At 46.4% G+C, this 26,669-nt stretch overlaps 1 protein-coding gene across 1 annotated transcript; it reads right to left on the bottom strand.

Annotated features, from left to right (window-relative positions):
- Nucleotides 1-17,422: 17,422 nt before the first annotated feature.
- LOC119311188 (putative alpha-L-fucosidase 1) lies at nucleotides 17,423-26,050 on the bottom strand. The gene is made up of 3 exons (XM_037586822.1): nucleotides 25,036-26,050; nucleotides 24,706-24,945; nucleotides 17,423-18,203 (listed from the first exon to the last, which is right to left on the bottom strand). Exons 1-3 carry the CDS (start codon nucleotides 25,578-25,580, stop codon nucleotides 17,525-17,527), a joined length of 1,464 nt encoding a protein of 487 aa, XP_037442719.1. The 5' UTR covers nucleotides 25,581-26,050; the 3' UTR covers nucleotides 17,423-17,524.
- Between the last annotated feature and the right edge of the window lie 619 nt (nucleotides 26,051-26,669).

The raw sequence follows: 26,669 nt of genomic DNA, 5'->3' as shown, positions 1-26,669 counted from the left end.
GGAGATGCCTGGTTCAGCGGGGGACCTTCTTCCCGAGCTGTTGCAACTGCACGAACGAGTTCGACAGGCGATGCAAGGCGTCGTCCAGGCTATGTGGCCATCCCTCTCCATGCCCGAAGGCCTTGGAGAGCTTGCAGAGAAGCTGGAGGGAGTGTGGCAACGCTTCCAGTTGTGGAAGATATTGGCCTGCCGTCAAGGTGCCAGGGAGGCCTGGGCCATGGTGAAGACTCGGTACACGAAGGCTGACCCGAACCACATGGCCGAGGTCGGCCCTGTGGGGCCTGACGGAAAGGAGATATCTGTCAGTTTAGTGTATGGCCAGGTAGAGCTGGCTGCCAAGTATTCTCAACAGGATTGTAAATTAGACAGCCTGTTGGATGGTATTGAAGAAGAATATACCGAGTCAAATTGACTATGTAATTTAAAATGACATGTAAAATGCCTTCTCGCCGGATTGTAGATCGTTTGTCATTGCGGACCTTTTCGCTTCAACCTCTGGACCCGATAGTCCGGAGTGTGTCCGAATACCCTCTCGGTTATGTAAGAACCGGGGCATGCATGGAGACCAGGCGTAGGGGTCATAAGTGCTTGAGCAGACAAGTGCCCAACTAGTTATGTTATATTACATGGTTAGTAAGAAACATCTTCCAGGGAGAATAGTTCCGTTAGGGGTTCCTTTCCCTGGGAGGCATGCCCTAAAGTGCATGTCTGAACTGCGAGAAAAAGGCAGAAAAGCATCTGGGGGCAGATAAATGAACAAGAAAAATCATCTTTTAGTTCACCGACCGAATATTCCCTTAAGAACGCTAGCTTTCGGCTTCACCCAGTCTGAGGTACACATCCGGCTAACCCAGTAGTAACAATTGCAGATGTGCTCCCTTTACCACCTAGCCGAACAAACGGGAACGTAGGGGTAAGCACAGGAGCCAGGCAACCCAGCTTGGTCAAAACTTAAGTCATATCGATGCATATAATGGTGTATAAAAGGTTCATGCAGAAGTGTCACACATGTTTTGGGCATGAGGCCCGTTTATATAAACTTCTGATAAAGAAGCCCCCAGGTATAATGAGCGCGGGTGGCGCGTCAAGTATGTGCGAATAACGCGCAGGCAAGCCCCTAAAGGCTTGGGAGAAAAAGGGAGGTAGAAGGAGAGAAATACCAGGCAGCTAATTTGAAAATAAAAAAAGGGACAGAGGAAGGAGATGAACACGGAGTCCGGCACTAGGCGTAGAATCTTCGTAGGCGTGCTGCGTTCCATGGGTTCGGCTCGAGTCGGTTGTCCGATGCGTTTCGCAGACGGTACGCTCCACCAGTCAGGACTTGGCCAATTATGAAGGGACCCTCCCATTTGGGCTTTAGTTTGTCCTTTTTCTTGTCCGGCAGGTGTAGAACTAGTTCGCCAACGTTATAAGTTTTGGCCCGTACTTCTCTGCTTTGATATCTTCGAGCCTGCTGTTGATAGAATGCGGAACGGGCTTTTGTCATGTCGCGCTCCTCCTCCAATGCTTCCAAGTTGTCCTGCTGATCGAGCTCCGCTTCTCTTTCTTCGTACATGCGCACGCGAGGTGAGTCATGAATATGTCGCAGGGCAGGACTGCCTCTGCGCCGTATACCATAAAAAATGGTGTGAATCCGGTATGCGATTCGGCGTGGTCCGCAGCCCCCAGAGTACGGAGTCAAGATCCTCTACCTAGTGCGTGTTAGATTCCTTGAGGGATCGCACTAGTCTGGGTTTGATGCCGCTCATGATGAGACCGTTGGCTCGCTCGACTTGACCGTTAGTGTGTGGGTGATAGACTGAAGCGTAGTCGAGCTTAATGCCCATGTTTTTGCACCAGAGTTTAACTTCGTCGGCCGTAAAGTTTGTGTCGTTGTCAGTGATGATGCTGTGGGGGACGCCGTAACGGTGTACAACCCCGGATATGAAGTCTATAACCGGACCGGATTCTGCCGTCTTTACAGGCTTGGCCTCTATCCATTTGGTGAATTTATCCTCCATGACCAGTAGGTATTTTTGCTTGTGGGTTCCTCCTTTAAGGGGTCCAACCATGTCAAGCCCCTAGACCGCAAAAGGCCAGGTTATGCGTATGGTTTGTAGGGCGGTTGGCGGCATGTGGCTTTGATTAGTGAATAATTGGCAACCGACGCATCGCTGGACTAAGTCCTAAGCGTCTGCCCGGGCCGTCGGCCAATAAAATCCGGTACAGAAGGCCTTGCTTACAAGGGCTCGGGCTGCGGCGTGGTGCCCGCCGAGTCCGGCGTGAATTTCCGCCAGAAGGTTCCACCCTTCCTCTTCGAAGATACACCTTTGAAGGACTCCGGTGGTGCTTTTCTTATAAAGCTCTCCTTCGTGGACTTTATAGGCTTTAGATCGTCGCACTATACAGCGTGCCTCATTTTGGTCCTCGGGGAGTTCCTTCCTAGTTAAGTAGGCTAAGAATGGTTCTGTCCACGGGGCAATTACTACCATTATTTCGTGGGCCGAGGGTGTGACTTCATTGACGGAGTCTTCCGTTGTGTCATGGTGTTCTGGGTCAGGTGATGCGGCCTGGTCCGATTTGTTAATTCCGGATTCCCCTTCCCACTGTACGGATGGCTTGAATAACCTTTCCAGGAAAATGTTGGGGGGGACTGCATCGCGCTTTGCGCCGATGCGTGCCAGGACGTCTGCTGCCTGATTATTTTCCCGAGCTATATGGTGGAATTCCAGCCCTTCGAACCGAGCTGACATGTTTAGGACGGCATTGCGGTAAGCTGCCATTTTCGGATCTTTGGCGTCAAAGTCTCCGTTTATTTGGGATATCGCGAGGTTCAAATCCCCACGCACCTCTAGGCGTTGAATGCCCATGGAGACTGCCATCCGGAGGCCATGTAGAAGGGCCTCATATTCGGCTGCATTGTTGGAGTCCGTATACATTATCTGGAGTACATATTGGATTGTATCTCATGTTGGGGATGTCAGGACAACGCCAGCCCCCAGACCTGCCAGCATTTTGGAGCCGTCAAAGTGCATGGTCCAGTTGGAATATGTGCCGTACTCTTTAGGGAGTTCGGCTTTAGTCCATTCCGCGACAAAGTCGGCCAAGGCTTGCGACTTGATGGCTCGCCGTGGCTTATATGTTATGTCGAACGGGAGGAGCTCAATGGCCCATTTGGCAATCTGGCCTGTCCCGTCGCGGTTGTTTATGATATCGTTAAGAGGTACTTCGGAGGCTACTGTTATCGAACACTCTTGAAAGTAGTGTTGTAGCTTCCGGGATGCCATGAACACCGCGTATGCTATTTTTTGGTAATGCGGGTACCGGGACTTGCATGGAATGAGGACAGTGGACACGTAGTACACTGGTTTCTGGACAGGGAATTTGTGTCCGTCCGTTTCTCGTTCGACGATGAGGACTGCGCTTACAACTTGGTGAGTTTCCGCGATGTATAACAACATTGGTTCGCTGATGTTTGGCGCGGCCAGGACAGGGTTTGTTGCCAGTATGGCTTTTATTTCTTCGAGTCCGGCCGTGGCGGCATCCGTCCACTCGAAGTGTTCGGTGCGCCGGAGGAGGCGGTAAAGGGGTAATGCCTTTTCCCCCAAGCGAGAGATGAAGCGGCTTAGAGCCGCCATGCATCCAGTCAATTTTTGTATTTGCTTGAGATCTTTTGGGATATCCAATTGTGACAGAGCTCGGATCTTGGCTGGGTTTGCTTCAATTCCCCTACCGGATACAATGAAGCCCAAGAGCTTTCCGGCTGGTACGCCGAAAACGCATTTTTCCGGGTTAAGCCTAATGTCATATGTTCGGAGGTTATCGAACATGAGCCTCAAGTCGTCTATTAGATTTTCGACGTGTTTGGTTTTGACGACCACGTCATCCACGTATGCTTCAACCGTTTTGCCAATCTGGTTGGCCAGACATGTCTGAATCATGCGCTGATATGTTGCGCCGGCGTTTTTGAGCCTGAAGGGAATTGTGTTGAAGCAGAATGGGCCGTATGGGGTGATGAGTGTCGTTGCGGCTTGGTTTGACTCTGCCATCTTGATTTGGTGGTAGCCGGAGTATGCGTCGAGGAAACACAATGAATCGTGTCCTGCAGTGGCGTCGATGATTTGATCAATGCGGGGGAGGGGGAAGGGATCCTTTGGGCAGGCCTTATTTAGGTCTTTAAAATCGACGCATAGGCGCCAGGATTTGTCCTTCTTTGGTACCATCACCAGATTTTCTAGCCAGTCTGAATGTTTTATATCTCTGATGAATCCAGCTTCCAGTAGTTTGGCTAGCTCCTCAACCATGTCTTGTCTCTTGGGTTCGGGGAAACGCCGAAGAGTCTGCTTAACGGGCTTGAATCCTTTTAGGATGTTTAGGCTGTGCTCGGCCAGCCTGCGTGGGATTCCTGGCATGTCTGAAGGGTGCCAGGCAAAAATGTCCCAATTTTTTCGTAGGAATTCTCTAAGTGCGGTGTCTACATCTGGGATTAGTTGTGCCCCGATGGAGGCCGTTTTTGTAGTGTCCGTTGGATGGACTTGGAACTTGACTATTTCGTCTGTCGGCTTGAAGGAGGCGGACTTGGATCTTTTGTCGAGTATCACGTCATCCCTGTCCACCGTGGGGCGCAACACAGTTAGTTCCTCGACCGCTAGGGCTTCGGACAATGCATCGAGGGCCAGTGCGGTTGTCTTGTTTTCGGCGCGGAGCGCTGTGTCTGGATCACTAGCAAGAGTGATGATTCCGTTGGGTCCGGGCATTTTGAGCTTCATGTACCCGTAATGGGGTATAGCTTGAAAAATTGTGAATACTTCTCGCCCTAACAGAGCGTGGTATCCGCTGCTGAACGGGGCCACTTGAAATGTGACCTCCTCGGATCTGTAATTATCCGGCGTGCCGAACACCACATCCAGTGTGATTTTCCCTGAACAGCACGCTTCCCGGCTGGGGATTATTCCTCTAAAGGTTGTGTTGCTTCGCTCAATGCGGCTCCAGTCTATTTCTATTTTTCGCAGGGTTTCCTCATAGATGAGGTTCAGTCCGCTGCCACCGTCCATGAGTACCTTTGTAAGCCGGAAGTCGTCCACTATCGGACTGAGGACCAGTGCGGCTGGTGCTCGGGCTGTCCAAAATTTAGGTTCCTCACTGGCATTAAAGGTAATAGTCGTGTAACTCCATGGGTTTATTGTTGCTACTTGGTAGACTTCGGTAAGGCTGTGGAGCGTTCGTTTCCTCGCATTGTTTGATGTGAAAGTCTCGAAGACTGTTGACACCGTACTGGCATTTCTGGGGTGGTGCTCTGCAGATTTTGGAGTTAGAAGCTCCTCGCCACTTCTGGCCACGTGCCGGAGTATCCAACATGCTCTAAGGCTATGAGTTGGTGTGACTTCCCCTGAACTATGAATTTTACAGGGTCCATTGAGCCATCCCTCCAGTACGGTTCCATACCCTATAGAGGGTTTTTGTTTTTTGCTGTTTGGCCCAGGTGTCTGGCGATAATGCGCCTTTTTGTTTCGGACTGGGATTGTATTCAGGGTCGGATTGTCCCAGAATTTTGTTTTGGTTTTTCAAACGCTTTCTGTTGCACAGTACTTTCGTACTATGGATGTCAAGTCAGCGAAGCGTGTAATTTCGCGGCGACTTATAGCATTGAGGATTCCGATGTCCGTGCAGTTGTTACAGAAGAATGAAATTGCATCCCTCTCACGGCAGTCCTTTATCCTGTTCCTAACCAGGAGGAATCTGGCCCAGTAATGGTGTACTGTTTCTCCGGGCTCTTGCCGAATTTGGGATAGATCCCTTGTATTTGGGTGGGTGGGTGGATTTAAATCCGGAACCTCGCCCGATCTAAGACTCAGGGGCCAAGAAACTTCCGAATTTGGAATCTTGTTTTCTTGGACGTTATTCAATGAATCAGGCCCGCTGCCTGACTTTAGGTTCAGGGCTTGCGCGACGTCCTCCCCTCCACGGATGTCCGGCTCGGAGGGATCGAGAATTTGGACACATCTGGTCCTTAGGGTGGGCGAAGATTCGCCGTATTGTTCTTCCACCACTTCAATGTGGTGGGTGACCTGGGGAGAGTCAATCTCCCTCTGATCGGGTTTAAGCCCAACCTGGCCGTAATCTGTAGCGACTCCCAGGGTGGCGATGCGATCCAAGAGCTCGTTTAAGGAAGAGATCTCCATCGGATCTAACTGTTGGGCAAGTTCCGAGCTGATGTGGAGATTGCTTTCGATGGCCCGAGAGGTCATTGTCGGCGCGGCGGCCGAACAGGTGGTCATCAAAAAACTGCCTAGCCGGAGAGTTTGGCCGACAGCCAAAGCTCCTTTAGCAACAGCGCCGTCTTTAAAGACGGGGTGCGGCATCCTTCCTGACGGTGACGACACATAGGAACTCTCAATGAAAGCACCAATCTCGGTGTCAAAAACGGCGGATCTCGGGTAGGGGTCCCGAACTGTGCGTCTAGGCGGATGGTAACAGGAGACAAGGGACACGATGTTTTTACCCAGGTTCAGGCCCTCTCGATGGAGGTAAAACCCTACTCCTTCTTGATTAATATTGATGATATGGGTAGTACAAGAGTTGATCTACCACAAGATCAGAGAGGCTAAACCCTAGAAGCTAGCCTATGGTATGATTGTTGTTCGTCCTACGGACTAAAACTCTCCGGTTTATATACGGAGAGGGCTAGGGTTACACAGAGTCGGTTACAATGGGAGGAGATCTTCATATCATATCGCGAAGCTTGCCTTCCACGCCAAGGAAAGTCCTATTCGGACACGGGATGAAGTCTTCGATCTTGTATCTTCATAGTATGGGAGTCCGGCCAAAGGTCATAGTCCGGCCATCCGGACACCCCCTAATCCAGGACTCCCTCACTCACTTTTATCATTAGTTACCTTGCTGTTTTTATATTTTCAGATTACAAATACCTATATCTACCATCCATATTGCACTTGTATCACCATCTCTTCGCCAAACTAGTGCACCTATAAAATTTACCATTGTATTAGGTGTGTTGGGGACACAAGAGACTCTTTGTTATTTGGTTGCAGGGTTGTTTGAGTGAGGCCATCTTCATCCTACGCCTCCCACGGATTGATAAACCTTAGGTCATCCACTTGAGGGAAATTTGCTACTGTCCTACAAACCTCTGCACTTGGAAACATCCTGGAGAACTTGCTGCTTTTTGCCTATTTCAGTGTTTCGCAGAAAAGGAATATCAAATGGAGTCTAAACAGAATGAAACCTTTGGGAGAATCATTTTTGGAACAAACACAATCCAGGAGACTTGGAGTGGACGTGAGGGAAGCAACGAGGTGGCCACGAGGGTCCAGTGGCGCGCCCTACCCCCTGGGCGCGCCCACACCCTCGTGGGCCCCTCGTGGCTCCCCTTACCGACTTCCTTCGCCTATATATATCCATATACCCTGAAAACACCGAGGAGCACAATAGATCAGGAGTTCCGCCGCCGCAAGCCTCTGTAGCCACCAAAAACCAATCGGGACCCTGTTCTGGCACCCTGCCGGAGGGAGGATCCCTCACCGGTGGCCATCTTCATCATCCCGGCGCTCTCCATGACGAGGAGGGAGTAGTTCACCCTCGGGGCTGAGGGTATGTACCAGTAGCTATGTGTTTGATCTCTCTCTCTCTCTCTCTCTCTCTCTCTCTCTCTCTCTCTCTCTCTCTCTCTCGTGTTCTTGATTTGGCACGATCTTGATGTATTGCGAGCTTTGCTATTATAGTTGGATCTTATGATGTTTCTCCCCCTCTACTCTCTTATAATGGATTGAGTTTTCCCTTTGAAGTTATCTTATCGGACTGAGTCTTTAAGGATTTAAGAACACTTGATGTATGTCTTGCATGTGCTTATCTGTGGTGACAATGGGATATTCATGTGATCTACTTGATGTATGTTTTGGTGATCAACTTGCGGGTTCCGTGACCTCATGAACTTATGTATAGCGGTTGGCACACATTTTCGTCTTGACTCTCCGGTAGAAACTTTGGGGCACTCTTTGAAGTACTTTGTGTTCGTTTGAATAGCTTAATCTGAGATTGTGTGATGCATATCGTATAATCATACCCACGGATACTTGAGGTGACATTGGAGTATCTAGGTGACATTAGGGTTTTGGTTGATTTGTGTCTTAAGGTGTTATTCTAGTACAAACTCTATGATAGATCGAACAAAAAGAATAGCTTCATGTTATTTTACTACGGACTCTTGAATAGATCGATCAGGAAGGATAACTTTGAGGTGGTTTCATACCCTACAATAATCTCTTCATTTGTTCTTCGCTATTAGTGACTTTGGAGTGACTCTTTGTTGCATGTTGAGGGATAGTTATATGATCCAGTTATGTTATTATTGTTGAGAGAACTTGCACTAGTGAAAGTATGAACATTAGGCCTTGTTTCGTAGCATTGCAATATCATTTGTGCTCACTTTTATCAGTAGTTACCTTGCTGTTTTTATATTTTCAGATTACAAATACCTATATCTACCATCCATATTGCACTTGTATCACCATCTCTTCGCCGAACTAGTGCACCTATACAATTTACCATTGTATTGGGTGTGTTGGGGACACAAGAGACTCTTTGTTATTTGGTTGCAGGGTTGTTTGAGAGAGCACATCTTCATCCTATGTCTCCTACGGATTGATAAACCTTAGGTCATCCACTTGAGGGAAATTTGCTACTGTCCTACAAACCTCTGCACTTGGAGGCCCAACAATGTCTACAAGAAGAAGGTTGTGTAGTAGACATCAGCAAGCTGCAATCAAACAAACATGTTAGATATGGAGGCGCATGCCAAATGCAAGATAAATGGTTGCAAATATCTCTTACCTGACGATACAAGTATGCTAGTGTGGCCGAACCCCAGCTATACTGGGTATCCCAGTTATTGAGTAGCTCCAGGAACATCTAGAGGGCTGACTTCCCGGTTGCGTCTTAGAAAACTACCTTCGTTAGTACATACCAAAGATAGGCCTGCGCGTACTGCTGCACAACCATGTCATTGGAACCCTGAGGGCACGAATTGTTTTCTCCTCCGACTTGTTTTAGCCAAGAATGTGTCACTTTCGAGGTATCTGCCTAGCCTAGCAGAGGGGGATCAGGCACAACACCAATTAGATTGCCAGTCCGTTCTCGCCAATTAACGGCGCTGACACGACCGGTAACAGCTTGTCCGTTGATAGGAAGGCTGCTTATCATAGCCATGTCATCTAGGGTCATCGTCATCTCCCCACGTGGAAGGTGGAACGAGTGAGTCTCGGGCCTCCAACGATCCACAAGTGCGGTCAGCGCTGCGTTGTTCACCGGCGGAGCGCGTCGCTTAAACCGCAACACGAATGGGAGAAGACCCAATCTCCGAATGTACGGCTCGTACCGCGCGTCGTAAGGAAAGTCATCAGCGGTATGACCCCTCATGCGCATAGCAACTACATGCTGCAAAAAAGTGATTTTTTTATCAATACAAGAACACAAATGAGAAACTACGAAAATTGATATGTCTTGCTTCTTACCTTTCCGTTCTCAATGGCACGAGCACGATGTTCCTTATCCCACTCCTCGATTAATCCGTCATACCAAGGTCCATTATCATCTGCCATCCTACCAAACAAATCAGAAACATCTATGAATACATGAACAATATCCAACAATACAATTTTCTTCTCCAAGTTATGCCATATGCACACACCATTCTTCTCAAACATAACCAAATCATTTATTTTCTTCATATGCACACATAATTCTTCTCAAAGATACCAACACCATCTCAATCAAATAAATTTGTCAAATAATATGGTGTCACATATGCAAATACCAAATTTCATGATATCTTTTTGCAAATAAAGTATGCCAACAATAGGTTCCTGGCGTCTGGCCCCTTTGCCACATCAGCAGGTCAACGGGCTGGTGGGTCGTGCGGGCCAGGGGCCAGACGCCAGGGTGCTTGGCATCTGCTTTGCAACCCAGACGCCAGGGATGTTGGCATCACCTAAAAATGTCATAATCAATTTTTTCTAGAACGAGATCAACTCGGGATTTTGTTAGCCTTAAGGCCTCCTTTGGTTGCAGGGAATCCCTCCGGGATCCCCGCTGATTCCCCGGGTGAAGATAGCACGGGCCAGATCGAACAGGGGAAATCCACAGCGACATTTGGACGCATTCGTTGGGGAGGTATCCATCCCCGATCCACGCCGTTTCCCTGGGAAAACGCTCCACGCCTCCAGGGGTCAGGGAGAAAATCCACGGCTCGAGATCGCGAGCGCGATCGAGATCCACCGCTTCGCTTCCGACCTTCTCCGCTGGCGACTAGAGAGACAGCCAGGTCCCTCTCCCTCCGGTGCTTCGCCACCATGCTCCGTCTCTCCAATGGCCGTGAAATCTTTGCTCCTTACGCTACTCCTTCCCCGGATCTCTCCTCCGCCTCGAATTTCCTGTCCCCTCCGGCGACAGCGATGGTTCCACGGTCAAATTCCAGTTACTTCGACCTAAGGTTAGCCCCCCTCCTATTCCACCTCATTTTTGTCACCAGTAGATGCACTCAACGTCCATGCACTGATGCTTGAAGGTACAGATTCAAGAACCTGAGCACTTCTCTTCTTCTTTTAACTAATTTTACAGGCTGGATGCAAAATTTACTCACAGGTTATACATCTCATACATACCTGTGTTATGCCTTTCTTTTGAAATTAGAAAGCAATAGTGGGAGACAGAAATTACTGTATTGGTTAAGATAACAGGTTTTCATACGATGGAAGCAGTGCACGTCAGTGGTGTGTATTTATTTCAGAGATGAGTCGGCTCAGCAGCTGCCATCTAATCAAATCACAATTCATAGACTAGTAGGCAAATATATTGGAGAGCTAGTGTCAGATCAATTCATTAGGAGCATGTATGGACACCCAATTATCAGTATCATAATGCATGGTTGTATCACAATTAGTAGACTATAATCATGCATTTCACTTGCATGCAGACAAAGTGCTCCACACCTAACATTTCAGAAAGTTTAAATTCATATACTGATCTGTGTATAATTGCCTAGAATTTGCATCACATTTTGTTCTTTCAACTCTTGATTCCTGAACTACTGGATATCTAGATCTTGCATCTGTGTTTAGGTAGTAGAGTAATAAATCGAAATTCTTATGACCAGAACTATGAATTATTGTTTTAATGTTGCTATCTGTTAATACCAGAGGATAATAATATGTCATTGTATCTGTCGCAATGATAATCTAAGCTCAAAACAATATTCACTATCGTTTCTTTCTTTAGAATATACTCCCTCCGTTCCTAAATATAAGTCTTTTTAGATTTTCCACTATGGACTACATACGGAGCAAAATGAATGAACCTACACCCTGAAATATGTCTATATACATCCGTATGTAGTTTGTAGTAGAATCTCTAAAAAGACTTATAGTTAGGAACGGAGGGAGTACATATGGAATTTGTTGCCCTGACATTATAGTTTAAGCTCAAAAATATAGATGATGTACATAATTTATTTTCCATTGGTAAATATGGAATGATTGTCCAAATTAGAAATAACATTATTGGAAAATGATTTGTGGTTTGTCTGAATCTGATAGATGACGATATGTCATTCTTCATATTGTGAGATAGTCTTGTCTTTGCAAAGGAACGAACTGCTTCTAGACTATGTAATTCTGTTTGGAGTGAAGGTATTTTCCCTCAATACACTTAGGACAAGCGAATCTTCATGATTTCATTTTCCAAGGCTTGTTTTCTAGCCCAAGTGTTTTTAAGGCTTTGGCAGAGTAGGGCTCTTGGTTGAACTGAATGATTATTGAATTGAACTACTGGAGGAAGTCGTCAGATTTGAGCAGAAGTTGGATCTTGGTTGAAACTAATTTGGAGCTTTGCAGTTTTTTTATAGCCGGCTGGTGGAGGCAAAGTCTCATGCCTGAGCAGTTACTACTTGTTGCTAATTCCATTATTGTACGATATGCTTGTGCATGATCTGTGACTGTTGCAGCCAATGAACTGCTGCAGATATTACACATACTTTTTTCTTTGCCTTTATTTTTATAAAGTATATACCTTTTACTTTCTGCAACGAATAAAACTACATTGCGTATAGTGCGAAAATGTCTGCCCAATAATGCTTTATTTGTTAACTTACATTAATCTATTCACAATTCTTATCTCAAAAGGATAATTGAACTGGTAGGTGGATCAGTGATAGGATAAACTAATTGTGTTTTTCTATGCTCGATCAACCTTCTACAGTTCTATGGGTGCCTTTCTTTACTTACATCCAGTAGAGAAGGGGCCAGATATGATAAACCATGGTCATTGTTGATCTATTTATGCTTGAAAACAGTGCAATGAAACTGTGTCGTACTAGTATTGAACGATTTACTAAACTTTGTATTCTGAAATAGTTACGAACTTCCAAAAAAATCTTCTAATTCAGTCAATGCCGAGCTACTGTTCTCAGTTGATGTGGAGTAGAGGAAGATGAGATATCCTGAACATTGCCTCACAATTTGCATCTTCAGAAGTGTGGTTGTCCATGGCATGGAGTTTTGATAATTTAGAACTTTTTGTACTAGTGTAAAGGTCTAGGACAAGCCCGCAACTATCGTGTTTCTAGTAGCTAAAATCTATTTGTTCCTATTGGCATTGGCTTCATTGTTCTAAAACTCATAACCTGTTGAACAATGATGTTATTTGTAATGGCAGCATGAGAGGAGGAAGATTTGGTTTCTTGTTTTGTATTAACTTCCTATAAGCAATGAACCTCTAGATGATTATGTCAAAAGCATGTCGAGTTGATATTCTCAATATATTATTATTTAGCAGTTTATTATTATTTATCAGTTTACAGGTTCATTAATTTCCTCTGACTATTTCAAATTCTAGAATTATTTGTAATGTCTTGGACATTCCTATATATTTTGCAGAATTATTTTGCGCTTTTGTTTAGACTTTTTGGGAATTACATGTGAAATTAGCTTGTTTTTGAATGTTTTACTATTAAAAAAGTTACCAGTTGTGTGATTCGAAGGATAGAACAATCCAGTTTCCCACTGCCCACCTGTTACCAAATGGCAAGGGTCATATCCCACGTGGTGGGAGGGGGATCCCACCTTCCTGGGAAATCCCCCGGATGGGGTTTTGCTGCCCTGGATTTGCTCCCCATTGCAACCGAATGAGGCCTAAGGGTGTGTCATCCAACACGTTCGACGACTATATGTTCTCAATGTATCGTGGGTGGCGGTTCATGCGTCTTTTGAAAACCTACAAGGTTAATCTAGATTGTGCAGGCTCAATTGTTCGTATTTTTTACAGTAAGCTCATCGATGGCTTGAGGAGTCAAGACGTAAAAAGATGGCTTCATCTTTTTGCTTCTTCTAGTAGACTCCTGTAGGATCGAAAGTATGTCTAGAGGGGGGTGATTAGACTACTTGACCAAATAAAAACTTAACCTTTTCCCAGTTTTAATTCTTGGCAGGTTTTAGCTACTTAGCACAAGTCAAGCAATCGACCAACACATGCAATTCTAGAGTATAGCAGCGGAAAGTAACATAATTGCATATGAAGGTAAAGGGAGGAGTTTGAGGAGGCAAATGCAATTTGGAGACACGAAGATTTTTGAGCCGTGGTTCCGATAGGTGGTGCTATCGTACATCCACGTTGATGGAGACTTCAACCCATGAAGGGTAACGGTTGCGTGAGTCCACGGAGGGCTCCACCCACGAAGGGTCAACGAAGAAGCAACCTTGTCTATCCCACCATGGTCGTCGCCCACGAAGGACTTGCCTCACTAGGGGGTAGATCTTCACGAAGTAGGCGATCTCCTTTCCCGTACAAACTCCTTGGTTCAACTCCACAATCTTATCGGAGGCTCCCAAGTGACACCTAGCCAATCTAGGAGACACCACTCTCCAAGAAGTATCAAATGGTGTGTTGATGATGAACTCCTTGCTCTTGTGCTTCAAATGATAGTCTCCCCAACACTCAACTCTCTCTCTCACAGGATATGGATTTGGTGGAAAGAAGATTTGAGTGGAAAGTAACTTGGGGAAGGCTGGAGATCAAGATTCTTGTGGTAGGATTGGAATATCTTGACCTCAACACAAGTGTAGGTGGTTCTCTCTTAGAAAATGTAAGTTGGAAGTGTAGGCATGTTCTGATGGCTCTCTCCACGAATGAAGAGGAGGTGGAGAGGTATATATAGCCTCCACACAAAATCTAACCGTTACACACAACTTACCAATCTCGGTGGGACCGAATTGAGAAACTCGGTCAGACCGATTCAGTAAATCTAGTGACCGTTAGGATTTTCGGTGGGACCGACATGCAACTCGGTAGGACCGATATGGTTAGGGTTAGGGCATAACGTAATCTCGGTGATACCGATTACACAAACTCGGTGAGACCGATTTTGGTAATAAGCTAACCAGAGAGTTGGTCAGGTAAACTCGATGGGACCGATTCGCTCATCTCGGTGGGACCGAAACATTGCGAAAGGGAAACAGAGAGTTTACATTGGAATCTCGGTGGGACCGATCGCTCATCTCGGTGAGACCGAAACATTACGAAGGGAAACAGAGAGATTACAATCCCATCTCGGTGAGACCGAGATCCCTATTGGTGAGACTGATTTGCCTAGGGTTTGTGGCAGTGGCTATGACATCTGAACTTGGTGGCGCCAGATAGAAAGAATCGGTGGGGCCGAGTTTGACTTTTGGTTTAGGTCATATGTGGATGTGAGAAAGTATTTGAGGGCTTTTGAGCATATCATTAAGCACTTTGAGCAAGAACCTCATTAAGCAACACCTCGTCCGTCCTTGATAGTATTGACTTTTCCTATAGACTCAATGTGATCTTGGATCACTAAAATAGAAAATGTAGAGTCTTGAGCTTTGATCTTGAGCCAATCCTTTTGTCCTTAACATTTTGAGGGGTCCACTTTTCTCATCCATGCCATGCCAATCATTAAGCTTTCCTGAAATATTTATCTTGGGATAACATTCGCTCAATGAGCTATATGTTGTTAGGAATTACCAAAAATACCTAGGGATAGTTGCACTTTCAACTCCCGTAACATTGGATATCTATTTCTTGTGCTACTAAAATTCGAGCACATGAAGTGGTTACTTTTGACAATTTTCGCATGCTCTATCGAGTGCATCCCTGGACAACCAGCAAGGTGAACCACCGACCATCCCTTATTTGGCCTGCACACGTCCAGTGATGGCTGGTGAGCGTTATGCTCACATCTCCTGGTCCAATGAAGAATCAAATGACAAAACTAACAACTTTCAGCTATTTGTGCACAAACATTTTGATACTTTGAAGATGAACTTTCAAAAAGAGGGGTTTTGACAAATGTGGTTGATCTTTGGAGAATTTCAGGGGGAGCTCCCGAACACCCAAGACATCTTTGAGATATTTTTTGAGGGTGAACTTCTGAATATTCAAAATCCACCAAACTTCCGATAAAAACACGAAGTTGATCTTTTCCATAAATTGAAAAAAATTTGTATCTCGAATGAGTTTGTCTTTTCATTTCGTTGCTACAAACTGTAAGAAAACAAATCTCATGTTTGGTCCATGTGCACCTTGTCTGCGATGGCCAGCAATGACTAACATCGGATCAACAAAAAGGCATTTTCAAGAGTGCCAACTCCCGTCTGCGTATTATACAACAAAATTATTGCACGAGTCTTAATGTAGGGGCCAAGGATCTGCCGGTATGTGCCGGTAACGCTCAATTTTCCATTTTGATATCGCTATGCATGGTAATTGTGATTCAGCTCCAGTGGCCAGCGCAATGAGTCAGCTCCAGCCACTCAATCAGCAACACTTAGAGCATCTCTGGCAGATCCCTATAACGCCGCGACCCGTAAAATAGCCGTCAAAATACGGGTCTACGCGGAAAATCATGCCCGACCAAACCCCGCAAACGAGTCCGGTCTCTAAATTTTTTTGCGGGGCGCAGCATAATTCCCGGCCCAACCCGCAAAACGTGGGTTCCCCCTCGGCCCGTCACCGTCCTGTATATAGCGGGAGCAGTTGGTTGGGGGGACATTTCAGGCCGCGCTTTTCCCCACCCACCGTCGCCCCCTCCCCCCCTCGCCCCACGTCTTTCCCCACCCTCCGCCGCCGGGTCACCGCCTATGATTCCAGCCAAACTAGCCGGCGGGATCAGGCCGAAGGGCCGCCACATGCCCGAGCTTGCCCTCCGCCAATTCCTCTTGGTCGGCGGGCCGAAAAGTTGCAGACCGACGACTGTTCGACGCGGCGGCCGGATTTGGCATTTCCGGCCACCGATGGCTGCGCCAAGCCATGGATTGGTCGGGGAGCACCCCGCGCAGCCCCGACAAAGCCCGTACGGGTTCGTCCTATAGCCGTCGCCGTCGGTTTGCCGGCAATGATTGGGCCGGCCGTCCGCCGAGCTCGGCGCTCGCGCAACCCTCGTCGGCTCGCCGATGCCGCTCATACAGTGCGACGACTGCAAGAAAATAGTGTTGCGGGTAACTTCAGGCACGTCGAAGCAGCCCCGATGGGTGTTCTTCAAATGCGAAAATGACGGGGTATGTGTTGCTTCCATTTGACTTTGTCACCGTATTCTTCGGTTCAATTGCGATAGCTCATTTTGAACATCGTCATGTGTGTAGGAAGATGAATGCTCATTTTGGTTTTGGAAAGGAGAATACATTGATTTATTGATAAAAAGAAACTTAATAGATGTTCGTGCACTCCTTAGTAGAATTGAGGCTAATGATGCATCTGCATGTGCAATTAGAGAAGAAAATAGAGGGGAAGCAACATCTACTTCTTTAGAACCAAAGAAGAAGAATGAAGAACACAAGATCAAGAATTCACAGATCAACGACAACGAATGCATGGAGAACATATTGCTCCAACCAGAGCAGTTATGAAAGTTGGATATCTTCTAAAATGCATAATTGTGGTTCTTGTTTTCTTTGGCCTTACTATTCTAGCAAAGATTTGATGAATTACTATGTATCCAATGTCGTTGAAGAAAAAAATAGCAAAGAAATGTATTTTCATGTGTGAAATTAAATGCAAATTTTGGATTTGCACCGGCAGGGGCGGCGTTCGAGCAGACCACGCAAAGCCGGCCCGTGAAAAAGCATATTCCATGAATATCTTTTTTACAGGTCCGTTTTGCAGGGTCTGACTCTGCAGCCGCCTGCGCCAGCCCGCAAAGCCGTTTTTCCACGAACTGTAAACGCGTTTTGCGGGTCGGTGTTATACGGGTTTGCTAGAGATGCTCTTAGGCTGGTCATAGTGGGGAGTAACTTAGACTAGTAACATGCATATGTTACTAGTCTATGTTACTACCTCTATAGTGCATAGTATCATAGATTAGTATCATAGATGGTCTCATTTACTGTCATGTATGACACGTAGTAGCATCACATTTATTATGTTACGGTATCTACCTATGTTACTATAACAACTCTCTTTTTTAATTATCTTCCATGTAAGCATGTTTGTGAGTCCCAAGTGCATGATACAGTACTACTTATTGGCTCGGGCGATTGATTTCGTGAGGGTCGAGATGCAGGCCCACCGCCGACACTACCGGAGGCCCACGGCGCGCGGCGAACCATATCTTCACCGTCCGGCCAACGACGGGTCCGGCCAGTCGGTGCAGCCGCTTGTGCCCGACCGTCGTGCCGCTGGCCACGGCCACGCCGTCCACGTACACCTCGTGCCGCTCCACCCGCTGCCCCAGCGCCACGTGCTCCTGTATCCTAACAACGTTGAACGGCCGCGCACGCGCTCTCGCCGGCCGCCGTAGCTCGACCCAGTACCCGTCCCTGCGCCCGTCCTCCGCCATCGGCGCCCAGTACGTGTCGTCCCGGCCGTCCAGCACATTGCCCGCCGCGAAGTCGCCGCCGCGCTCGCTGCTGGCCCGAGCCGTGCTGCCATCGGCGAGGTCTGTGCCGAAGATGTGCGTGATGGCGGCGCGGAACTCGCGGAGCCTGGCGATGTCGGCGTCCTCCACCAGGCCCGTGGTGTTGGGCGGCGCGTTCAACAGCAGCACGCAGTTCCGGCCCACCGAGGTGTAGTATATGTCCAACAGCTGGCTCAGCGTCTTGGCCGTCTCGTTCTCGTGCCAGAACCAGCCAGGACGGATCGTCACGTCGCACTCCGGCGGCACCCAGTCCGTCCCCCACGGGTCGCCGTTGTTCAGATAACTGCACACACATAATCCATATTTGCCAGGGCTCAGTACTTTAATATACTCCCTCCGTTTATTTTTAAGATATAGTAGGCCTAATTGGAGTTTGGACTATCCCACTTCATGCAACAAAAGTAAATATCTCATACTACCAAGGTGTACAATCAATAATATTTAGCCAATTGTTAATCATACCAAGGTGTTTCCGAATACGAATGGGGTTTCTCTAGACATGAACTAAATATCATTTTTATTCCCCAAAAAGGACAACATTATTACTGGTCAAAGCATGCATTTAAACAATTAAATTATGTATTATATTTTGAAACAGAGGCAACAACAATTTATACACTGAGAAAATTCACTTTACTAATCTGAAATAATATTACCTTGGCTCGGTTAACCTCTAAAACTATTTTTGGGAAAAAAAAATAACCCCCTAAACCATTACACTTCAGAGCACGTTACCCCTAACAAGTGTCTAGAGCAATACCATTTTCTTGATTTTTTTTTCAAATAATTCAAACAATTTTATACATGTAGGTTGTGACGCGTGAATGTAGCAAAGAAAAGAAATCTTCTACAAAAATTATGGACATTTATGAATTATGAAAAAACATATTGTATTATTTTTTGCACAGATCCCGAAGAGTAATACTCCTGTTAGGGTATTCCCCTAAAAAATGCATTGATATACTTCACTGGTGAGGTATAAAATTGTCATATTTTTTGGACCATATCGGTATATCCAATTTCCAAGAATCCTTTCGCAACTCAATCTATCAAAATCCAGTTAGCTTTTATACTTTTTCAAAAAATAAAATATTGTTTTAAATTAGTTTGACTCTGAGCCAAAACTTCAAGATTACAAGTATTTTGATACCCACCGAAATTTCAGAAATTTCGCTGAAATCTTGAGCCCAATCAAGCCATTACCTATACACAATGTGGTTTTGTATATTTTAAAAACTTATAGGCACTGTCTAATTCTTTGAGAGTGCTATTTGTCAAGTATCTGGAAAAAAAAAGTTTCAACCAGTCACTTTATTTACTGACCAGATCAACATCCACCGGCTTTGAATTCATCTTCCTCCTCAAGCCCGTTTAGCCTTGTTCATCTTCTTCCTCACGCAGCCGTCCGCCACCCAGCCCTAACTGTCTGCCTCCCCCCTCGCCATGTGGCCGGCGGCTACCGCCGCCTTGCCGCCCTGCCCTTCCTTCGATCTCCCACCACTGCCATGCTGGTCGCTGCCCCAACCATCCCTCTAAGGCCCATCTCGATGCACAGGTCCGGCGCCCCCTTGCACCCTCTGACCCCCCTGTTAAGTTTCTTACTCGCTCCCACTCATACACGACTCCGCCTTGTCGTGCCCGACGCTCGTTGCTGGTGCTCGCGTCGTCCCCTCCTTCGGCTTCATGCTACGCTAGGAAAAAAGTGATTGACGCTAGATTTTTTAGCAAAACCGTAGTTCTTTAAAAAAAATAACCGGGTGTATGTTGTTACAATATGATGACTTATGGACAACTTAATATAGTGGGCAGTAACATAAGTGTAGTGTCATGCAAACCTTCATTTATTAAGTTGTAGACTCATTTTACATTTGGATGTGTTATATTACGGTAACATATTATGAGTACCCCAAATACCTCTCTCCTCGTTAACTTCTTGCCACATAGGCATATTTGTCTTGGGGTGCATTTTGTTACTAGCTAAGAGCATCTCCAACAACCGCGCTATATAAGTGCCGCGCAGGAAAATTTGTGTTTTTTTTGCGCGCGCAGCCGCTCCGGGCGCTCCAGCGGAGGCGCAATAACCGCACGCGCGGAATAAGTAGTTCAGCGTGCGGGGCGAAACTGCATTGCACGTTCTTTGCTGCGCCCGCTCCCGGGCGCTGCACACTCGAGCGCACGCGCCGCACTCTCTCAGCTGTGTCGCTTTCGCCCCGCCCGCGCCACCGCCGACGATTTCGCCCGATGGGTGGCATGGGAGGCATGAGTTGCTTCAGAGCTACCATGGGCGGCATGGAAGGCATGGGTGGCTTCGGAGCTACCATGGGGGCCATGGGTGACTTCGGAGCTACCATGGGAGACATGAGTTTTGCATCTCTCATGGGAGGAACGGGAGCACCTCCGGGTGACATGAACGGAATGTCTTCCGGTGTGCCTCATCATACACCTTCGCATGATGCCATTGGAGATCTTGCCAACACCTTCCGAGCCCCCCATGATGATGCGGCGCGCAACCATGAAGAGGAGGAGGAAGAATCATCTTTGGATGAGGATGAAGAATCAGAGGAAGAGGAGGACGAAGACAAGGATGAAGCATGATTGTTGATGTGCCATTTGTTTGTGTGAACTTTTATGTCATGACCTTGGTTTGGATTCTCAACTTGGTTGGATGATGATGTGGGCATGATTTTGAACTTCTATGTCATGAACTTGTTTGGTGATTTTAAACTATGTTGTCTTGTTTTGATGTTTGAAATATCATCATATTGTCTCAAAATATGCAACAAATGGCAAGCGCCGGCTGCTCGTGCGCCCTGCAGTTTAGCGCGTCAGTTGGAACGGCTCGCGCGCTATATTTTGCAGCGGCCGCTGGAGTCAGCGCTCCGCGGCGCGCAAAAAATCACGATTTCGGCGCTGTAAATGCTTTTTCTACCGCGCCGCGTGTTGCGCGCCTGTTGAAGATGCTTTAAGTTACTCTCACCATGGCTAGCCTAATGGTTCAAAATCCGAGCCATAATTTAGGAGAAAAATGACGGATTATTTGTTTCCTCTCTAGCTTGGCCGGTTGGCCTGTAACGTGCATGCGTGATAGTATCTTCTTCGAATCTTGCTCCGATAACTTCGGATTACTCAGACTTTGGCCAGGTGAAATCTTTGCTAGACCTTTCGATGTTGGCAGCGGTGACACATGTTGGCGATGTCCCCTTCTTGACGGCGCTGCCATGGCCGACATCTATGCCCCTCTTCGAGCAACAGGGGAAACCGTAGGTTCGGCTATCTGGATTGAGCGGCGACGGCGTCTTGGCATCGTTTTCCTTCGCGAAGGCGCTATCGTGTTTGCTCGCAGTGTCCTCGATAGTAGTTTTGGAGATTGGTCGTCATGTTGGTTGTTTGGGTTGCTTCTCAGCGGCGAGTTTTGCTGTGTTGCTTTTCCTTTTTGGGCCGAGCATCTCATGTCTCTTTGCTTCAGGACACATGTTCATGCCTACTGTGTTCGTGTCGTGTGTTGTATCACCACGTGTATTCATTCTTAACTTCTTCTATTAAAGAAACTAGCGGGTTCACCCGCGCAATTGCGTGGCTAGAATTGATGTATTCTATTTAAATTTTTAATATTTTTTGCTATTTTCCTCGTTGGTTGTAATACCTGGATTGTTCGTTTGGTACATGTCACCCTCCATATACTTTATTGGCAGCTTATCTTATTATATCTGTTTCACATGATCAACAATCTAAGCCATTACACTATCATTATATGCTAAATAGATTTGTCAAAACTCTCTCTCTCTCTCTTCTTTTTGCTCTCTCCTTCTCTCTCTCCCCTTGTTTTCTGTTGATCTATATTTCTTTGGCATAACAAAAAAATGTATAAAATATTCAGCATGGTTTGTCTCTAGTTCATAAGTACATTATCACTTGCTCTGTTTTTCCCACCGAACTAACTTTTCAAGAATATTCTAAATGACTATTATCATATATAGCTTTCTATCCCTTATTATACGGATAAATTTTGTTCTGAGACATATATATTCTTACACAATTGAGATGATTTAATGGATACTTGAACTATGTGTTGTTCATTTTCTATTGTTATAGACACAATATCATTTTGCTTTTGAATGATATGTTTTTTGCGAGGACTCTGTATGATATGTTGGTCACACATGTACCGCAATACTGAATGTCTTGCATGCATTGATCCTTACTCATTCTGGCGGCAGTAGTGCTCGTTCGGTGGACTTGGAATCTTACTGTAACTTATATGTTTAAGATGGTTTGTACTTTTTTTCATATAGAGATGTTTTGTACTTTCGGTAAAGTTTAATAATAGATCAGATAAATTTCGCAAAAAAAAAAAACTACAATGCCTTGTTCACAACCGTGAACTCGAGAACAACTCTTCTCCTCTTAAATTTAACACATGTCACTTTTCTTTTTGCGGATGAACTCATGTGACATCTTTTCCTATACTATTGAGCCCGATTTTATAGTTTTAATTATTCTGAGTCTATAATAACCAATAGTTATGTTTTTTGAGCCCGCAAATATATTATTCTACTTTCTGTTCAATATTTTATTCACCAATCCAAACTACTAATTTCAGTAAAAATGAAATCAAAAATTCTAAATGATTTCTGACGTACATGTATAGATACTCACTATTTTTTTGGTTTAGCTTTCCTCCTCAGTGATGGACATTTTTTTCTTATTATTGCTGGCATCATTATGATGTCACCACTTGGAGTACGATCAAGAGTGCGTAGCCTCGCTGAGAATCATGGAACTTCTTTTTTTCTTTAGGAAGAGAAGCGTACACCTTTTATTACTCCATCTAGTCGGACAACTTCCTTATTACTCCTACTTGCCATGATCATTTTATATTTCCGGTTATCATGTATCAGGTCTCTCATCCCATAACGTGTTTTCTTTTCAAGGGCACCAATGACGCCCTGACGTACATATATAACTCTACATATTTTAGATGTGTTATTAATTTTAATCTCTGACATTGTTTTTTACAATAAACAGTTGAAATATTTCAGCCTTATTTCTTCTGACTTATGTTTATAATTCCAGTCATTGTTATTAGAACATAAGTCAATCATCGCAAAAAATAGGACATACACCATGATTCACTATTAAAAGTTTGCGCGAATAGAAATAAAAATTATTTGCACTTAGAGATCCACGTATTTTTGGCATGAGTTGCCGATGCATGAATTATCACGGGTAACATCTTTATTATGTAAAAATATTGTCTTGCCAATTTTTTTCACACCAAACTTATTGCTATATATGTACTATGTACATACACATCTATTTTGTTTAATTTTAAATCCAGATAGTAGAGAAGTCTTTATCCTAGGGCGAAGCACTACAACTCAAAAAAGGTGAAGCACTAATTAATCAAGAGTCCGTATAGGAGTTGGCTTCCGTATTGCAATACCAACACGCATGCTTATGCGTGATTGTCCCAATCGTACAGATTTTCTTAGTCCTTTTTTAATAGAAAAGCAATACCAACACGCATGCTTATGCATGATTGTCCCAATCGGACATGTTTTTCTAGTCCTTTTTTAATAGAAAAGGATATGAGTTTGACATAAGACGTGTTGACCTATTCCTATATGCCATGTCAAATTATTTGTACCTGATAATATTTGTATGTAACGCTACATCTTTTAAATCTCGACTGTTAATATCTAAAATAAAGAGAAACAACCAGTAGGATAGGCGAAGCGAAACGTTGCAACGCTTGAACTAATCCCGGAAAAGTAGGATCGCACGAGGCGATCTTAGGAGGCGACGAGGGTTCCCTTGCGCGTCACCGGTGGCGCCGCCGGTTTCCTCTCTCTCCGTCGGCCGCTCCGGCGGCGGGAGGGAGGGGGAACCTCGGGTCTGTCCGCTAGGTGGGTGTGTGGTAGGGTTAGGGTTGAGGGTGACGTTGCCGAGGCCGTTGTGGTGGTGTCACGTCGGAATAAATTTCTCCGGGCTCCGTTCGCGGTCAGGCGAGGCTTTTGCCTTCGTCTAGGAGCCAGCGGAGTGGGGGATCCCCGGATCTCGTCGAGATCGCGGGCTATGGTGGCTGGAGGTCCATCGACACTGGCCGTTTGGGTTCTTAGATGGGCGATGGATTCATGGAGACGAAGACCCTTCTTCTTCCTTGTCGGTATGATTTGTTGTTGTTGCTGATCTTTTTCCTCTGCGCTGATGCTGAAGGAAGATCCTGCTTTGCCCGGGCGGATGGCCCGGCCGCGGTGCTAGACCGGTCAGATGACTCGAGTTCTCTTCCTTCCGGAAGGGACATTTTTCGCGCTACTCAAAGCCAAAGATGGCGACGGCTGTTGCAGGTGTGTTGGACTGATGTCCATGCGCTCTCAGCGCTGATGTCAAGAAAGGAGGAAGCAACGTGGCGGCAATTGTTCTGTGGTCGAAAATGATGACCTGCTTGCGCCTGGTTGCAGATCTTTCTGCTGCAGAGGTCTTCTCTCAAGATTCAGGGATGATGACACATGGCTCCGGAGATCTTCTTGTGTTATGGTTGTCTTAGAGCACTCTAGGTGTTCATGGTCCTTTGTGTTTGTGTTTCAGTGTGCTTGTAAGCGTCAACTACTTTGTACTGTTCGTGATTTGAATGCAAAAAATTCTTAAAAAAAATATCTAAAATAAACGATTGAGATAATTTAGTCTGTGTGGACGAACGTGATGGCTTGTTTGTCTTTTGTTTTAATAATTATATAATAGATATATGATCTTGCCTATTCACGAAAAAAATTAGTATATCATACTTCTCGATGCCGGTTGCGCCGATCGTTATCATGGAGCGGTTGACGGTGGACCAGCAGGTGGTTCCGACGAACCCATCCTCATTGCCGACCCACCGGACGTCGGGGCCGGCGTCGGAGAAGATGATGCTGGAGCTCTGCAACTGCCTCACGGTCTGAAACCACTCCTGAAAGTGGTACGTCATGTTCGTCGCGTTCTTGTCCTTGTGGCCGTCGAACCAGATCTCCGACAAGCTCCCGTACCTACTCAAGACGACGTGAGTACTGGTTGAGAAAACCAGTCAGACGGAATGCGATCTGTGTTGTGCACGCACGCGTGCTCAGGGCACTGACCCGGTGAGGAGCTCGTGGAGCTGCGCCAAGTAGTACTCGTTGTAGGCGACCTCGCGGCCGTACTCCTGATCATGTAGGTCCCACGGCGAGAGGTAGAGGCCGGCGTCGACGCCCCGTGCGTGCGCCGCGGCGGCGAACTCGCGCACCACGTCGCCGGCGCCGCCGTGCCAGGGGCTGGCGCGCACGGAGTGGGCCGTGTAGGCGGACGGCCAGAGGCAGAAGCCGTCGTGGTGCTTGGCGACCAGGATGGCGAGCGACGCGCCGGCCGCGGCCGCCGCGTCCATCCACTGGCTGGCGTTGAGCGCGGCCGGGGCGAACAGGGCCGGGTCCTCCGCCCCCGTGCCCAGCTCGGAGTTCGTGAACGTGTTCATCCCGAAGTGGAAGAACATGATCACCTCCCGCCGCTGCCACGCGAGCTGCGCCGCCGTTGGGATCGGCAGCACCGGCAGTGGCGGCGTCGCGCGTGCCGCCACTGCAACCGGCGGAGAAACCAAGCCGGTGAGGACCATGGCGGCCGCTAGACGCAGCAGCGAAGCTCGTCCCATGTCCCCGATCCCTTCGTTGCTCGTCGAGTGCAGGTGAGATATATACTGGCCACGCCTGGGATCAGGATCAGCTAGCTATCAGCTTCAGTTGGTGCTAAAGGGGAGATGGAAAAAGCATGGGTTAGAGTTAGCAATATTCCTTTAGAGAAAGGATGCTCGGAACATGTTGCATATGTAGGAGGGTTGGTGGGTATAACTCTAGAGGTGGATGAATCTACTCTGCATAAGTCTGAGTATGATAGAATTCTTCTGAGATGTAGAGAGGTTAAAAAAAATCCCCCCCACTGCTGAGGACATGTTGGGGGAGCAATTCTATGACTTTTATTATGAGGTTGAAAAAATTATGACGGCTGGAGGAGAGAAAAATCAGGCTCATGTCACTGTGGACAGCAGTGCACCACCTTCTTTCCCAAAGAAAGCCAGGATATGAATCTGCTTCTTCTGATGGGCAGGGGGAAACTAGTGCATCTATGACTGGGAATTTCTCCTCTCAAAACTATGATAAGGGGTCACAAAGACTATCTGCTGTGATTGAAAGTGAGGAGGAGGGGGAAAGTGATGAGGGGAATCATACTGAGCTCTTGCTCGAATCTATGGCCAGAGAATATGCAGCTGATAAAATGTCTTATCCTGAATCACCAGCAAAAAAATCTGACGAGATATTAGGTGATGATATGGAAAGGTCTCCTAATGTCGTTGGCAACATGAAAAAAAATATTATTTGGTGTGGGCGTGTGGCCATCTCTGCCCCATATTGTACCCCTTGAGGAAGGGTCTACAGATGAGGGGGGGGGGGGACAACCACAGTGTTTACACTGTTGAATTGCCATCTGGGTCTCCAATGCATGAAACTATGGCTCCTGAAGAGCGGGCTTCACGCAGGTAGTTTCAGAAACTGGAACGTGTGGTGGAGACGGCTACCAACCGGCTGAAGAAGCGAGATGCTGAAGGTAAAAAAATATCCCACTTGAATAATCAATTTTCTGTGTTGGATGATAGTGTTATTATTGCTCGGGTTGCCTTGATGGGGGTGCAAATACATGATGATAACTTTGATACGATAGATATTCTACGTGAATTAGAAATATC

Source organism: Triticum dicoccoides, chromosome 5B, assembly GCF_002162155.2.
Source record: "Triticum dicoccoides isolate Atlit2015 ecotype Zavitan chromosome 5B, WEW_v2.0, whole genome shotgun sequence".
In the NCBI taxonomy this organism is placed as follows: Eukaryota; Viridiplantae; Streptophyta; class Magnoliopsida; order Poales; family Poaceae; genus Triticum; species Triticum dicoccoides.
The sequence above is the reverse complement of the archived record's forward strand: the minus strand, read 5'-3'. Positions and strand labels throughout refer to the sequence as shown.

Coding starts and splice junctions, on each gene's coding strand:
- LOC119311188 (XM_037586822.1), bottom strand. CDS start 25,580: ATGGGACGAGCTTCGCTGCTGCGTCTAGCGGCCGCCATGGTCCTCACC. Junction 24,946..25,035: donor CTCCACGAGCTCCTCACCGG/GTCAGTGCCCTG, acceptor CGTCTTGAGTAG/GTACGGGAGCTTGTCGGAGA. Junction 18,204..24,705: donor GGCGCAACCGGCATCGAGAA/GTATGATATACT, acceptor ATGTGTGTGCAG/TTATCTGAACAACGGCGACC.